Source organism: Sinocyclocheilus rhinocerous, unplaced genomic scaffold, assembly GCF_001515625.1.
Source record: "Sinocyclocheilus rhinocerous isolate Xijiao unplaced genomic scaffold, SAMN03320098_v1.1 scaffold43, whole genome shotgun sequence".
NCBI classification, from domain to species: Eukaryota; Metazoa; Chordata; class Actinopteri; order Cypriniformes; family Cyprinidae; genus Sinocyclocheilus; species Sinocyclocheilus rhinocerous.
In genome coordinates this window covers 157,961-173,776 of record NW_015628370.1, presented here as the reverse complement: position 1 = coordinate 173,776, position 15,816 = coordinate 157,961, and the positions used below count along the sequence as shown (strand labels likewise).

The 15,816-nt window shown below is 39.4% G+C and overlaps 2 protein-coding genes across 2 annotated transcripts in view; one reads left to right on the top strand and one right to left on the bottom strand.

The window, feature by feature from the left end:
• Positions 1-3,448: 3,448 nt before the first annotated feature.
• On the top strand, positions 3,449-4,812 carry LOC107737775 (immediate early response gene 2 protein-like). The gene has a single exon (XM_016549396.1). It carries the CDS (start codon positions 3,569-3,571, stop codon positions 4,130-4,132), a length of 564 nt encoding a protein of 187 aa, XP_016404882.1. The 5' UTR covers positions 3,449-3,568; the 3' UTR covers positions 4,133-4,812.
• A 5,261-nt stretch (positions 4,813-10,073) lies between these two features.
• The window catches only part of LOC107737767 (voltage-dependent P/Q-type calcium channel subunit alpha-1A-like), a 115,608-nt gene continuing 109,865 nt past the window's right edge, over positions 10,074-15,816 (bottom strand). The window contains exons 47-49 of the mRNA XM_016549389.1: positions 12,611-12,812; positions 12,254-12,498; positions 10,074-11,231 (exon numbers count right to left, since the gene is read on the bottom strand). Of these exons, the coding sequence (XP_016404875.1) occupies positions 10,938-11,231; positions 12,254-12,498; positions 12,611-12,812 (741 nt within the window). The 3' untranslated portion in view covers positions 10,074-10,937. The remainder of the gene's footprint in view (positions 11,232-12,253; positions 12,499-12,610; positions 12,813-15,816) is intronic.

Below are 15,816 nucleotides of genomic sequence, written 5' to 3'. Positions count from 1 at the left end.
ATGCCTGAGAAAGATGACTCTTGGTGGCCACAAAAAATGGCCTTTCTCTTAGTAGGAAGTTGAAGGTGACGTGTGTAATTATTATTATTAATTTTTTTTTTTTTGTTAAAATACTGCAAGTAAGACAATTCGAAGGTTGATTCTCCCCTGAAAGGTGTAGTACTGTGGCTCTGTGGAGCTATCAAAAAGTTGCTCTGTTTGTTTGAGCAACACAACCAGCCTGAAAGAGCATCAACCCACGGCATGTTGTTTCTTTAGGCAAGTATATAGTGGGAATGAAGGGACCAGTGTTAATCAAAAAAGTCCGGGATGTCCATATCACGCTGCCTATCTATCTGCTCTCTGTGCCCCAGTAAAGCACCTTTTTCTGGGGTTTGCGTTCATAGAAGTGCTCCTCGGCATCTTGTAATTCAGTTTGACTGTGTCAAGGAGCGCAGAGAGCAGATAGATGGCTGACGCCTGTGTGGGTGGAGAAAGAGCATGAGAGTTTAACTGCCCATAAATCTTGTAATTCTTCCTCGTAACACAGATTGTTGGGGTACTGTGCATTGTAGATCATTGTGAATTTGTAACCTGGTGGATTGCTGACAGCATGCCAGGGAGAGTATGGAGCAATGTATTAAAAATCAAACTCTTTTTTTTTTTTCTCTCTCTGCTAAGGCAAAACCGTCTGTTCTGGAGCGACGGGCTGGTTGTATTTTGCAGGTTTTCCTTTAGCTTGCAGTTTTCACTACGTTTTTTTGTCAACCTAAGCCTCTTTACCCAGAATGCAGCACTGCTATTCCACTCTAAATGACAGACATACCACATAAAGATACTCTCACCTCTTTCTCTGCGTGTTGCGTTCTCTTCCAGCACACCCCAACACTCTGCTTTCAGTCTTTCCCTGAAATGAGATCATGATTATAACCCAACTTTGCAAATGTTTTGGTAAAGTACCGTGTGATAGCCGGAGAAATTGACGTCCGGACATGTTATCACGAATTACAGAGAAATACAGACAGGATGGGGGATGACCTCAGCTCGCTTGAAAACTCAAAACAACAAACTGGTTGGGAACCTTTTTTTTTACGATGCAGTGTCTCACTTTCTATGACTACATCCCTATACAAAGCTATATACTGTATATTACATGGAAGCACTAATGAAGTTTGATTGTTAGTCGTGCACTCTCAGCATGAGTTGTAACCCATACCCAGCTGTGCTCATGCAGTGACCCTGTAACGCCAGTGCTCATCCACTCCATTCTGTCTGTGTTCAAAGTGCCAATAACTTTGTGAATCCCTAACTGTGACCCAATATTATCAAAAGTAATTGCACATTAACTACTGTAAAAAATCAGTAAGAGAAAAGTCAAAGGATACAGCTGAATATCTTAATAAAAGTTTGTAACAAAGGATTGTGTCTTTGGTTCTTTGTGTGTTAAAGTAATTTCAACTTTTTTTTTTTTTCCAAGTCCCACATTCTACTATGTATGTTTTTACTTGTTTCAAGATGTAAAAAGAAAGAAAGAAAAATAGGAATGTCAATAAAAACATTTAAACATTTTGAAGTGAAGTGTAGCCAAGTAGTTGTCCCATACTCTGAATTTGCATTTAACCCATCCAAGTGCACACACACACTGTGTACACACACCCGGAGCAGTGGGCAGCCATATTCACTCCCCCCACGACAATTCCTGCCAGACCTGAGACTCGAACCCACAACCTTCGGGTTACAAGTCCGACTCTCTAACCATTAGTTACTTGGGAAGCAAAATGACATGAGATTTGAATTCTTGTTTTAATTCTTGAAAAATACATCCAAATGTTGCTTAACACAAGAAACAAAAAGATCTGGCAATAGTGCAAGAACAATAAACATAATATATAAGTCTTATTTTCTGGAAGAAAAATTATCTGGCAATGGGATGAGGTAAATTATTCTTGTTTTTTCCAACAAAAAAGAAATTTGTACTGGAAAGCAAGAGAAATGTACTAAGAAAATAATTTTGGCCATGTTTTAGCATCTTGCAGCCCTTGGAAGGCTGGTGAGGCCACCTAGTTGAGAACCACTGCTAGTATAGTAGTATGTTTAAGGTAATGCACTCTAACTGAAGTCTTCCTGGAGTCCACTGACTAAAAATGGAGGTCTTTACTGAGTCCAATATTAAGTAATAATTCAAATTAATAATTTACATTTTGGGGAAATATGTATTAAATGTCAAATATAATTGTCATTTTTAAGCCACAGGACTTGCAAAGGTTTACTGCAGCCAACACCACAGGACACTTACATTTAAACTGGAGCCGAGTGGACATATAGATTTTCTCCTACAGCCAGACTCTTACCTCGAAATAACTCATTGAGCTCTTTCCTTATTGTTATCAGGCTATTCTGTATTATCATGCAGACCGCGGGTGGTTATTGAAGGCTTTATTGAGACCTAACCACAGAGAAATGTGTGGAGCTTATGCAGCCTTTCTTTAACACCACGTGCAATCCAGAAACTGAGTCTGAGTGCACTTTTTTTTTTTTAACATTTTGTTATTATTTGTTTTATAAAATGGCCTTGAATAGATCCACTGCCTCTAATACAACACCATGTTGTATGAATAAAAGAAGCCCATTAGCATATCTCGTCTCACATTCGACATTCACTCTGTAATTTTATAGTTTCTTCCACCAAACGCTAAACTGAATGTGGACTGAATTTAGAAAAAAAGAAACGCCTTTGGGAAAGCAGCATTCAGTTAGACAACATCTGGGAATCTGTTCGATAAAATGGTGCTGTCACGTTTTGCGCGAAAACAGCTGGATCCAACCCGTAAATGGGTAGAGGAAGCTTGACGCGCTCGTGTCGTGTGAGGTTATTGGCTATGACGAAAGCTTTTGAAGCAAATAAGGCAACAGGAAGTAGCCCGAAAGAGCCCACGCATCATGGGTTTTCCACTGAGCGGACCAACTAGCGGATGTTCCTTATTTGGGCATTAGAGAATGAGTACGCTAACAATATCCATGGGAATGAAAGTGTCTATTAACCCAGGCTAAAAAAAAGTGTGTTGAGGAAGAATATAATATAATATAAAAAATTACAGTATTCAAAATAAAATGTCATTGTGTCGGGTAAGATTATAATATAACATATTTTCATTAAAAATAACATTATTCAAAATAAATTGTAATAAAACACAGCAGTCATACTATTTTATTACATTGACGTTGAATTACTTCAGTTTTTCCATTTTTAAAAGGTCATTGATAGCCTAGTGATAACCAATTTATGACTAATTTAGTAACTGATCATCATCATCAAAAAAATAAAATCCTCTGACAGATTACATGAGAAACAGAATGATACGCATTCAGACTTATTTCCTCAAACAAGAGCCGCAAGTCATGGGAGGAGCCCGGGTGTCAATCACAACCGCATACGTCACCAAAACTATATAAAGCCCGCTGTCTTTACGCAGAGGTTTACTTCGGTGAGTGAAACGACAGTGAAAGTAAACTGAGCTCAGGGGAAAACACCTAAACAGTGTTTGTATATTTAAAGAGAGATTCGAAGTTAATTGGATAATTAAGAACAATGGATATCACAGCAGAGGCCAAGCAGATTATGGTCCAGGCGTTGAGTAAAATGTACAGCTCGCGCACCCAGCGTGGTGGACTCCGGCTCCACCGGAGCCTGTTGCTGACGCTCGTCATGAAATCTGCAAGGGACATCTACCACTCTGCCCGACTGACAAGCGAGGAAAAGGGGCAATCTGACACATACGGTGTGACGGAGAACACATCACAAGCAGAAGAGCCCATGGACACAACGAGCTCCACGACAGCACCTCTGCGCTCGGCAGCGGCTACCGAGGATGGGCAAAGGTCCGGACTCGAGGGTCATTCACTTCTACGCGACCCCGCAAGACTCACAGTGGACAAAGAAAACTGCAATCCAACCAAACTGGACCGTCACTCTAGAAAGCGACGGAGCAAAACAGCCACAGATCCCGACTTCCTACCATGCAAAAAAGCCAAGCTGGAGTTCTTGGAGGTCAGAGGAATTCTTCAGGCAACCCAGAATAATTCCGCCATCTGCGGTAGAGCGCTGGACTCACTGTCACTCGTGCCTATGCCAAGAACAATTGTCACGTTTTGAAAAGACTAACAGCAATGGCACAACTCAAAGACAGCAAAGTGATCTTTGCGCACTATTGAGGGAAGCGTATTTGTGGCGCACATCTACTACCGAGTTTCTGCTGTGTATTAAGGGCACTTGACTGAGGTGGAGAAGTCAGTGGGTGATTACTCACAGTGGAACAATGTGACAGCTGATTGCTCATCGGAGAGCGGGTTGTTTTGGAAATTTGTGACTAATGGTGCTTGTTCAAACTACCGTGTTTCTCTGATTCAGGACATGACGCGGTACTATTACTTCTACGAGAAGTGTGACTGAGAGAACTTCCACGGATATTCATATGAACTTTATTATTTATTTATTTATTGTCCAAGAACGGTTTCTGGTTGTTCTATGTGTGGTTCAGACTGTATTCGTCTAAAGTGCTGTCAGGATTGGCCACTGACTGGGATTTTTTGTGGTCTTCTTGCTGGAAAATCCCAGTTAAGTTTTGTTTGGGAATATTGTAGCTGGTTTCTTAATGGTCCAAGCTGATAGATCATCTCAGAAAGCAAACCATCGTAGCTGGTCAGCCAGATAATGACCAGGGATTTTCCAGCAGGTCAACATGACATAAGCTAGGCCTACTACACACAGACATCATGATGTTATGGTGTAAATCTACCTCACTTTTGTACAATAAAAGATTCTCAACCATCTAATTTTTGTGTGTGACGCATTTTGTTGAGACCGGTTTATCCGGGAAATGTTCTGCCTGAGTCAGCTAGGCTTGTACTGTATGTAGTTGTATGCGCTCAGTTGAAAGTATTCGTGGTAATGTGACCGGAGGTGCGGATGGCTCGCGGGCAGGAGGTGTTCGCGGAAGGCAGGATGCGGTGAACACATCAGGCCGGATGATCGCTATCGTCTCTTTTCACACTCCCACTTCTTTTCAACCCCCATAACCGGATCAGGATATGGGGGAACAAAAGAATAGAAGCAGTAAAAGGTTTAAGCAATTCACAGGTTATTAATGGCACATTAGCAAGTGTACTTAAACCCAAACTAAACGCTTCTTTTATTAGCCATTGTCATTATTCTGATTGTATTTCCCTATTTATCCTAGTATATGTAAATTTGTTAGTCTGTGTTCAACCAACCTTGCATCACAATGCTACCTGATCCAAACCGCAATGAGCGAAAAATGGATAGGCCTACAAACAATTTTCGGGGGTTGAAGTCTGTTGAAGTTCTTCGCACGCATCCAACACCATCTTTTGGCGCATCGAGTACAATTAGCAAGTCGTTTATCTCATTTTATAAAGCCGAATATATATTTATGTAAAGATGTGATGGCAGTTTTATTTTTGCGAACAGGCAGCGCTCGAGCAGCGCTGTTGCTATGGTTACTCTCGCGGATTTGTAACGTAACATCATTACTAAAATGTTTACAATATATAGAGTATGCAGATTGTCTACACTAAAATCTTGTAAAAAAAAAAAAAAACAAGACCTGATTCGCACTGTGGCGTTATATTAACAAACACCGTGAATAAGATGGAACAAATATGTGTAATAGATACATAAATCTGCGTTTGAACCATGTGTATATATTTGTTGTTGACGCAGCAAATCATAAACCATGTTGGAAGGGGTAAGGGAGCAGGGAGCAGGCGCGAGAGAGGAATGTGCGAGTGAGCAGAAGGAGGTATTAATAGACTACTAGAGGAAGGACAGCACCCTTCACACATCCGCACATCTGGCCGACATACAGCAGACAGCCAAGGGGGAGGGGGAGCTACTGAATGCCTGTGTGGCCCATCGATTGTCCTGCTAATGAGTCTCCCCCGCCCTTCCCTTTTGGAGTCTGAAACCTGAGCCTCCAGTGTCTGAAATCTCACAGGAATGCACTGTTAGCTCCTGCAATCTCATGACCAAACGACTTTACAACACTCGGATCAGCAATACTAGCCTACATATACACAAAGACACGCAGGAGCAGAAAAGGACAGAGCAAGGGTAGAAAGAAAAGGGACAAGCTAATCATTTATCATGCCACCGATGATACAGTAGGCTAGATTTAAGATCCGGAGCTATTTAACTTGTGACAATGACCATAGTGAAGGGTTAGTTCACCCAAAAATGAAAATGGTAATAATTTACTCTCCCTCATCCTCATGATGTTCCAAACCTACATGACTTTCTTTATGGAAGCATGTTTCTGAATTATAAAAAAAGGTAATTGCAGATTTGTATCTCACAATTTAGCTTTTGTTTCTCGCAATTCTAAGTTAATATCTCACACTTTTTCCTATCAATTCTGAGAAAAAAAATCACAGTTGTAAGACAAAAACTGAATTGTGAGATGTTAACTCAGAATTCTGAGTTTATATCCCGTAATTTTTTTTAATTGTGAGATGAAAAATCACAATTACCTATTTTATTTTTTATTCCATGGCGGAAATGGGCTTCCATATTTTTTTACAGATTTGGAATGACATAAGGATGAGTAAATAATAACAGAATAGATTTTTTTCCTTCTTTGTATTTGATTTCCTTGTTCCCACTTAAGCTTACAAGACGCTTTTTGGACCAATCTGTCAAATTTTATACAAACTTTTGAAGTTCATGTTGATCGAAGAAGGCAAATAGAAGACATGTCGGGGACTTTGGGGGCCAACTGTATATATTGGTGCTTTTCAAATATTTGCCAACAGTGTGTGGGCGTGTAACTGACAGCAGCACAATGGAAAGTGTTAAATCCTGCTCAGAGCACTTTCTACCGACCATACTGAATTTAAGCAAGACACTTGACCTCTGAAGCTCTGGAGGTGTCCTATGACTACTCCTGTGGTCCTGTTGTGTCAGATAAGGCTGAAACAGAAAACAAGACTAAATGCTCTGTGTGCTCACAATCATGCCTCGTTTCTTTTGGAATTGTGAAAGAATCCGAAATTTAGAACCATAGTGCAAGCAGGGATTTCAAAACTAAAAACCAGAGATTTGTGCACACTCCAGGTCTGAATCAAAAACAGCAAGGATTTTCTTCTTGACTCTTTTATTTATTTTTTTGTGACAGTAGTCATATTGATGTGCCCTGAACATAGCGTTGAAGTGTCTCTCCTTCTAGTTGGCAGAAAAAACAGCTAGAAACAGAAAGAAACAAACAACTTTCAAATTGCATCAAAGTGATTTTCCGCCCCAGAATATGCGGGGGTTGTTTTAAAAAATAGAGCATAAAGGAATATATTACTTTAAAAAAGATTTATCTGTACTTGTGTTTTTTTTCTACAAAACATTTTTTTTTATTCCTGCAGTTAACTTTTTATCAAACGCTGTGGCATGCACATTGCACATGCAATTCTCGAGGTAAATGCTTCTCTCTATTTTTTTCTGACAAAAACTTGCTTATTTTTAGCTTATTCTTTTTACAGTGTGACTCCCACATCAGCATTGTATTTTTAATTGTCCCTTGTTTTGCCAAACATGAACTGAAGTTGTTAGTAATGATTAATTATTATGACAAATGTCAATGTCCTATCCAGACTAACGCTTGTCTTTTCTCTCACAGCCACACACATCAAGAAGTTGAGAGAACATCATGCATGCAAATGAGGATGACTGAAAATCATTCGCATGGTGAATTTTGTCAAACACATCATCATGGACCTGATCACAAACATATAGACACATCATTTCCTTGACGCTTCTTGCAACTCAAAACAGGTTTGTATTGCATATATAGATACTCTCCTTATAAAAACTAAAGCCTTGTGAAGGTAAATGCCTGTTGTGGATAAAAGAAATCAAGAGAAACTGACACATTGCAGCTGTATAAATATAAAAATGGGATGTGCGGTCTAAACAAGAGTGAATAAGGCACTGATTCATCTCAGTAATGCATTCCTAAGAATGCAGTTCTCAAAGAAACAATGACAACAAAATCTAATAATGCTCAACTAGCAAGGGGAGACATGAAACTTGGATCCTGTATCTAGTGTTTACATCCTCAAGGACAATATACTCACCAGTTGTGGACACTCTTAATAAACATAGTCTCAAAGGAGAGCCACAAACTTACCAGTTTCATCAATAGTGCTACATACAGGACTCACTCAAGTGGGATTGTGCGTGATAATATGTTAGTAAATGCTACATACATTGTCTAATTTGCACATGCTGCAAAGTTGGACTCGTTCGGCAGCAGTCTGTGTATGCGGAGTCATTCCACAGAGGATTCTGCCTCGTAAACAAGACTGAGATGACGATGGTAATATGGGCCGAAAAGACACAAAGATTAGTGGGACACAAGAGACAAGTTTTGGCAGAAAAGGCCCGGTCATTGTTTCACCCATGCAATTTGATTGGCTGTGTTACATGTTCCTGTGCAGTTTGATTGGCTGTGTTACATTTCCTGAACACAGAACCGTGCACCATCGGTGACAGACACATAGTACTACTCTCAGTGTACAGGTCATTGACATAAACATGGAACAGAAAAAAGTGAGACTGACAGAGCCAGAGCCACTGGCTGCAGAACAATGTGGATCACAGCGCCATCTGCTGATCTAGTAGAGGTAGTGGAGCTCAGTTACCGTCTCACCATTTGCTTGCACATTAAAATGTCTTCGGGACTTTTTTAGGTTAGTTTAAAGCAGTGGTTCTCAACCTTTTTGACATCAAGCTGCTTGTTTTGTAACTTTTTTATATTTTGAATTAAGATTTATTCTGTGATTATTTGTTTTCTTTTATTATTTTAATATATTATTAATAATATAATAATAATATTGCTGAGGACCCCTAGTTGAGAACAACTGGGTTAAAAGTTAGAAAAACAATGATTCTAAATAGATAATTGTAAAAATAATTTAAATAAATAAAAAAAATTAAAGCATCCTTTAAAAGAAATATTATTACTGAAAGAGTGAGAATAGATTAAAAAAAAAAAATGTAAGAATGTTATGCCAACCTAATTAATCCTTGTTCGCTTAATCTAAATGCTCTTTAAAGATGTACATAACATGTTTATATCAATATGGTCGATAACTAGTCAGCTCTTCCTCTACTTTCTTTTTTTCCCTTCTTGATAAAAAGTGTTCACAGTTACAGAGACTCGAGATCAGAGGCATGCTTCGAACTGTCATTAACACTCAATGATATGGCTGAGAAACTGTTTCCATGGAAACATCCGAAGTCGTCGAGCTACCGAGGACGTCGGCTGAAGGTCAGATGGGTTTCTGTCATGGCCCATTATGGATCACTATCACAGAGCTCCACACACCATCTACACAAACCTCACATGAAAACAAGTATGGCAATACAAAGAGCAGCTGAGTCAAATACAAAAACAGGTAGAAAACTAAATTAAAAGCATCATCATCTTCATCACCATCATCAATTATTTTCATTTATGTAATCATCTTTATACACACATTATCATTATCAACATGAAATCATATGTAAAGATGGAGAGGTTCTCTTTCTCTCTCTCTTCTCCCCCCTCAACTCTCTGTCTCTGCGTTTACCCTGGAAGACTGGAAGAGCACGTTTACGGCGGTGTAAGGGAAAAGAGTGTCCTTTGCCTTTTATTTTATGTGCTACTATATCTGCATTTTTGTGCAAGTGAGCAAATCATCTATACATTGATAGAGGAATGTAAATCAAAAGGTTATAAAATGTCAAGCTTAAAAATAATTGTGCTATCCATTTATTTTTGATTCGCAATCATTATTGAATGTGGTATTTGGCACCAAATCTGGTAGAAAACATTGCGAACATCTCTCTGGTCACCCATTTACTTACATTAGCAATGGCTTCTTCTCCCCTTTCCTCCTTCAGGAGAGAGGGATCTCAGAGAGTCGTGAGAGAGAGGGAGGGTGCTGATGGGAGAGAGAGAGAACGTCATGGACATGACAAAAGAGCCAAGGAATTGATCCCCTCCCCCTTTTTTATCCAACATTTCTTTATGTATTTTTTAAACTTGTTTTTTTATTCCTTTTTTTTTTCAATCATGCAGAATTTCCAAGGAATTTATTTTCTGGGAGTTCAAACAAAGCTGGGCAGTGCAACAGAAGATTCAAACTCCAATGAGAAGCAGAAGACGAAGCCGTAGAAGAAGAAAGAGTGAGGAGCTTTTTCTTTTTCTTTTCTTCTTCTTCTTATTTTTTTTGTGATTCTTCTTACTTGCGCCTGGGGGTCTGAAGTGCAGGGTGGGCTTTCCTATTTTAGTTCAGGTGTGTTCACCTCCGTCCATCTCCAACTCCCACCCACAAATTACCCACATGGACAAATGCCTCCCCCTCACTGGAATAATTAACAACAGTAAACACAGATGATAAAACTCATCGATATTTCCCAGCATCTGGACTGATTTTTGCAATAAACGAATCTCCAGTCAAATTCTGTGAAATAAAAAGTGATCACCTTCTTTTCTTTTTTTTTTTAAATGAGTGCTAGAGTTCCTAGCGTCTCATTTCCGGAGGGACTGCGTGAAATGTCCTGGGAAAAAAAGTTCAGACATTCCTCCTCCTTATCAAAACAATTTTTGTATTCTTCAGAAAAAGGCTAAGAACAGGATTTCATATTCATAAGTCTTCATATTCACTGTCAGCGGTCCGTCACTTTCAGGGAAACACTCGGCAGCAGAGGAATCGGAAAAGAAACGAGAAATAGAAAGAAACAAATCATGCCTTGATTTCCCCTGTGAACATTCAGAGCACTGTCTAGTGTTTCCCCGGACAGATCGGCCAATCCAGTGAGAGTATTGTTTCACCGCGAGTTGGCGCTCCGCATGGCGGCAGTCCGTTCCAGAGAGCGTGGAAGGACTCACCCCTCCCCGTCCCAGAGGCTAGCACCAGTCATCCTCATCAGTCTCACTGTAGGGTTCATGGAGGCCCTTCCTGGGCCCTCTGGGATGAGGAGGCTTATGAGTTCCCTGGTGGGTGGGGGTGTGGTGGTGGGGAGGGGGCGAACGGTAGCCGTTTGGCATGCGCCGTGGATGTGGCTGGCCCTGAGGGGGGGTGCTATGGCGGGAAGTCTTGGGGGAATGTGGGTGAGGGTTGCCCTGCACAGGGCTTTGTTCGTAGGACGGAGGCTTGTGGTGATTGAACTCGTAGTCTTGGTCATTTACTGAACTACTGCCCTACATGAAAATGGAACAAGGCAAATAAAACAGAACCACAAAATTAACCACACAACAAGAAAGACAGTAGGAGATGACACATACACCGCAGTCAGAGAGGAAAGAGCGCAGTCATATGAGAGAGAGAGAGAGAGAGAGAGAGATACAAGAATGAGAGACATTGCAAAGCAGTAAGAGCAAAGTGACCGATGCAAACAGCCATAAAATAAACAACCAAATGTAAAGCAACATATCACGGGGAAAAGAGAGGACACAAGAAAGAAAAAACAACAAAAAGAATTGAATTCTGTTGCAATTGTGAAAATAACTTATTAATTGTGAAAACTGAAATAGAATTAATTTAGACTAGTCACATTATTTTTGGTCCTGACTAGCACAATATTGTTGAAAATAATATTGTCACAATATAAATAAACAGCATAAATTACCTAAGACAGATATAAAAATGTTGATCCTTTTAGTTAAACATCCTGTTTTAATACAAGAAACAGATGGGTTCTCTGCAAAAATCATTTTACTTTATCAGTATTTTCGTTTAGTTTTTCAGTAAAAATACCAAAACATCCTTAAAACAAGATTTACTTGAGAAGCAACAAAAGTTTTAAAAAGGTTTATTTGAGAAGCAACAACAAAAAAAAAATGTAGAATTAAAAATATAGGTTAATTCTTAATTTATTAAAGTTAATAAAGTTCTAAATAAAGTTTAATTGTTTTTTTTTCTCGTCTTTTCTAACAATGTTTAAAAAAATGTTTATTCTTAAAACAAACAAAAAAAAACAATTTGCTAATGAGTTAAGAACAATATACCTAATTAAATTATGATTCTATGATTAATATTTTAACTAATTTGACCAAGTAAATGTAACTTTTTTTAATAGATGTTTGGATAAATATACTGGACAATAGTGAAGGCAAAATTACTTTTAAAGAAAATGATTTTTTTCAGTGCTGCAGAAATGTTCAACTGTAATGTGTCTCTATGTGCATTAAGAGCATATGTTCATTATGAATGAATCGCCCACCTGTCTGTGAGTCAGGCACTCTCTGCCCTCACTCGGTGAGCGGGACCAACGGCGGTCTCTCTCTCTAGACTGTCTGTGGACGTAGTCCCCTCGTTCTCTCTCATGTCCGTAGTGCTCCTTATCTAGAGAACCGTGGTGGTGATGGTGATGATGGTGGTGCTTGCGGTCTTTGGCCCGGCCCCGGTCCCTCTCCTTGGATGGCAAGTCTCCTGACTGTGTGGTGGTGCTGAGGTCAGTGCCAAGACCTGCTAGGCCACAGCCAGAGAGAGAAAAGAGGGCATTACTATTAGCTCTCCTACTCTCTTAAAAAGACAAAATGCCATCAGTACCATTATTTTACATGTTTTTGTCTCTGACCTGTGTCAGCATCAGTGTAACGGCTCAGGGAGCGCTCAGACGCACGGTGACTGCGGTCTCGGTGGCGATGCCCATGTCTGTGACCCTCTTCTGGGATAACCCTGTCCATGGCGTAGTCCTCACCCCGCACTGAACGGCCTTGACGCCCATGCCCCAAAGATGAAGCTGAACGCTTCATCGGACTGTTATCAGTGATAGTCTGCTGACAGAGCCGGCACAGGAGAGACAGAGAGAAAGAGGTAGGGAGAGAAAAGAAAAGGGAGCGAAGGAAGAGAGAGGAATCTGTTTATTGGAAATTAATGGGTCTAGAAGATTTGAGAAGGGAACTTCATTTCCGTAGCATTTCTTAATGGCAGGCAGATGGTCGTGTGAATGTACGGCCTTGTTTACTCCTGGTATTAACATCTGTCTTGGGTGATCCCATCACAAGCGGACAGCTGAGACCACTCGTGATCCTATTTGAGGGACAGGTCTCTGATTTTGTGAATATATTCACATCACTTGCATTACTGTTCAAATGTTTGGGGTCAGTAAGATTAAACAAAAAAATAGAAAAATTTCTCGAGCAGCAAATCAGTATATCAGAATGATTTCTGAAGGATCATGTGACACTAAAGACTGGAGTAATGACTGCTGAACATTCAGCTTTGTCATCACAGGATAAATTACAGTTTTAAATATATTTAAAAAGAAAAATTATTTAAAATTGTAATAATATTTCACAATACTACAATTTTAACTTTTTTGATCAAATAAATGTAGCCTTGGTGAGCAGAAGAGACTGCTTTAAAAAAATATTTATATTTCTCTAAAACAAGTCTTATTATTAGATACTTTTCCTTCTCAAGTAATTTTATCTAATTTTAAGGATGTTTAGATAATCAACTGGAATACAAGACAAGCACCCTGCTTACATCTGTATTATAGTGCTGACAATTTGTGATCATTTTGGCCCAATCACATGTTAATACCAGGTGTAAACGGGGTCTATGATGACTTAAAACTTGAGTGTTAATTCTGTAGGTCTGGGAGTTGGTTTGGTTTGATTGTGTATGACCTGATGAACACACTCAGCCGATACCAGCGAACAACTAAAGAAATTTACCATGCAGAATCCACATAGAAGAAAAAGACGTATTTGTAAAAAAGAGAGAGAAACTGAAAGATAGTTGCAAAAGGTCGTGCCTTGCATGCATCCAGGACTGAATCTATAGAAAGTAAAAAAAAAATACTCATCCATGAATACACATCCTAGTTCAACATTTGAGAGAAGCACATTTCTTCAGCAGACCTCTCTCTTCATCACTCACAGTCATGCACACCACAGAGAGAGAAGAGAGAGGCCTGTCCAGGCTTCAGAGAGGATGTGTGGGGCAGCACCAGATATATGGTCCAGGAAGAGGGACGCGCAGAGTGGGGTGGTTTGCAGTGGCACAAACCCTGGACCCTTGACTCTCATCGGACCTTGTGCGATCTGAATAATCTCATTAGAACCTGTCCTTCACCTAAAAGTGTGACTGTGACTGTTTTCACTATCAAACACTATCAACACTGACACCTAGAGGCATGGATGCAGCATTGCATACAATCAAGGGTTTTCAGTTACTGACTCGTCTGTAGAAAAAAAAACAACAACTTGGAAGTAAGATGTAAGATTTCAGATTCATTAGCCACTATAGGTAAATACCTATAAGAAGAAGAGTATGTGCAGTAAAGAACCTGTCCTTCACCTAAAAGTGTGACTGTGACTGTTTTCACTATCAAACACTATCAACACTGACACCTAGAGGCATGGATGCAGCATTGCATACAATCAAGGGTTTTCAGTTACTGACTCATCTGTAGAAAAAAAACAACTTGGAAGTAAGATGTAAGATTTCAGATTCATTAGCCACTATAGGTAAATAACTATAAGAAGAAGAGTATGTGCAGTAAATGGTAAACTATTTGTGCTACAAAGCAGTGTGTTTTTAACATAAACAGTGTTGGGGAATGTTACTTTTAAATGTTACATATGTAACGATATGTATTATTTTCTCACCCACTTCCATTACAGTAGCATTATGTATGTTTTTTTATTATTATTATTTACAATTTGTTTTTATTAATTTATTTATTTGCTGTGGACTGGTAGTTGTTACATCATCATTTTGCATTCAACAAGTATATACCAGTATACTCAATAACATATTCAAACTTTCATAAAAAATATAAATAATATGTGACCTGTGCTGGCAAAATGAGTCGGAATGCGCACCAGCTAATTTTGAGCTACAGGCAAAAAAAAAGTGAAAAATTTCGATTTTAGTCGATTTTGAGGTTTTCACAAAAATGAGTTCATTAAGCACTCGTCTAGCGATCTTGTTTTTTAACAATTTCAGAGAAGATATAAAACAATCAAATTCCACTAAAAATACCTTAAATATTGGGGATGAATTTAAGCATTTTTGAGTAGCTACCTTTTCTCCGCTCATTTCTCACGCTGACTGTCATCATAAAGGCGCTTCCGACTGCGCGCAATCCTGATAAATATACACATATACACAGAATTACAGTATATAAGTATTCACGCAAACATAATCTGTTAAGTGAACGTTCGGAGAACTGTTGGGAAAAAAAAAACATTTGATGTGTAACATTATATTAGATCCGTGCATTACAGTGAGTCTTCATATAGGCCGCCTCATTAATGTTAATCTAACAATAAAAGAATCACTCACTGCTCTTGATTGAACTACTTTTGTAGTTTGAATAATCAATTTTGCCAGCACAGGTCACATACAATAACAAATAAAAAACACTCTAGGAGTCCCTCTTTCCCCCTTTCGACCCACTGAACACCAAAAGATCTCTGCATGTCTCTGCTCAAAAACACAGTCACACGTACACACACACACACACAGCACAGATAATTGCACTGGCTTAAAGACTGTGGACACCTATGCACACAAAAACATAACATGCACATGAACAGAAAGCATACAATGATTGTTGCAAAGCACACAGATAGCAGACAGGGCCGTTTTAACCATTGGGCTAGGCGGGGCTGAAGCCCCGGGGCCCGAGCAAGGAGGGGGCCCGTGATTGGCTGTGGAGTAGATTGACTGGAGCGCCGATCGCCAAAGCCACCACGCCCCCCACTTGTTAGCGCTGTTATTTAGTTGAGCTTTCCCGTAAATTCCATGCATTACCATTAGAGATTAAAA

Coding starts and splice junctions, on each gene's coding strand:
- LOC107737775 (XM_016549396.1), top strand. CDS start 3,569: ATGGATATCACAGCAGAGGCCAAGCAGATTATGGTCCAGGCGTTGAGT.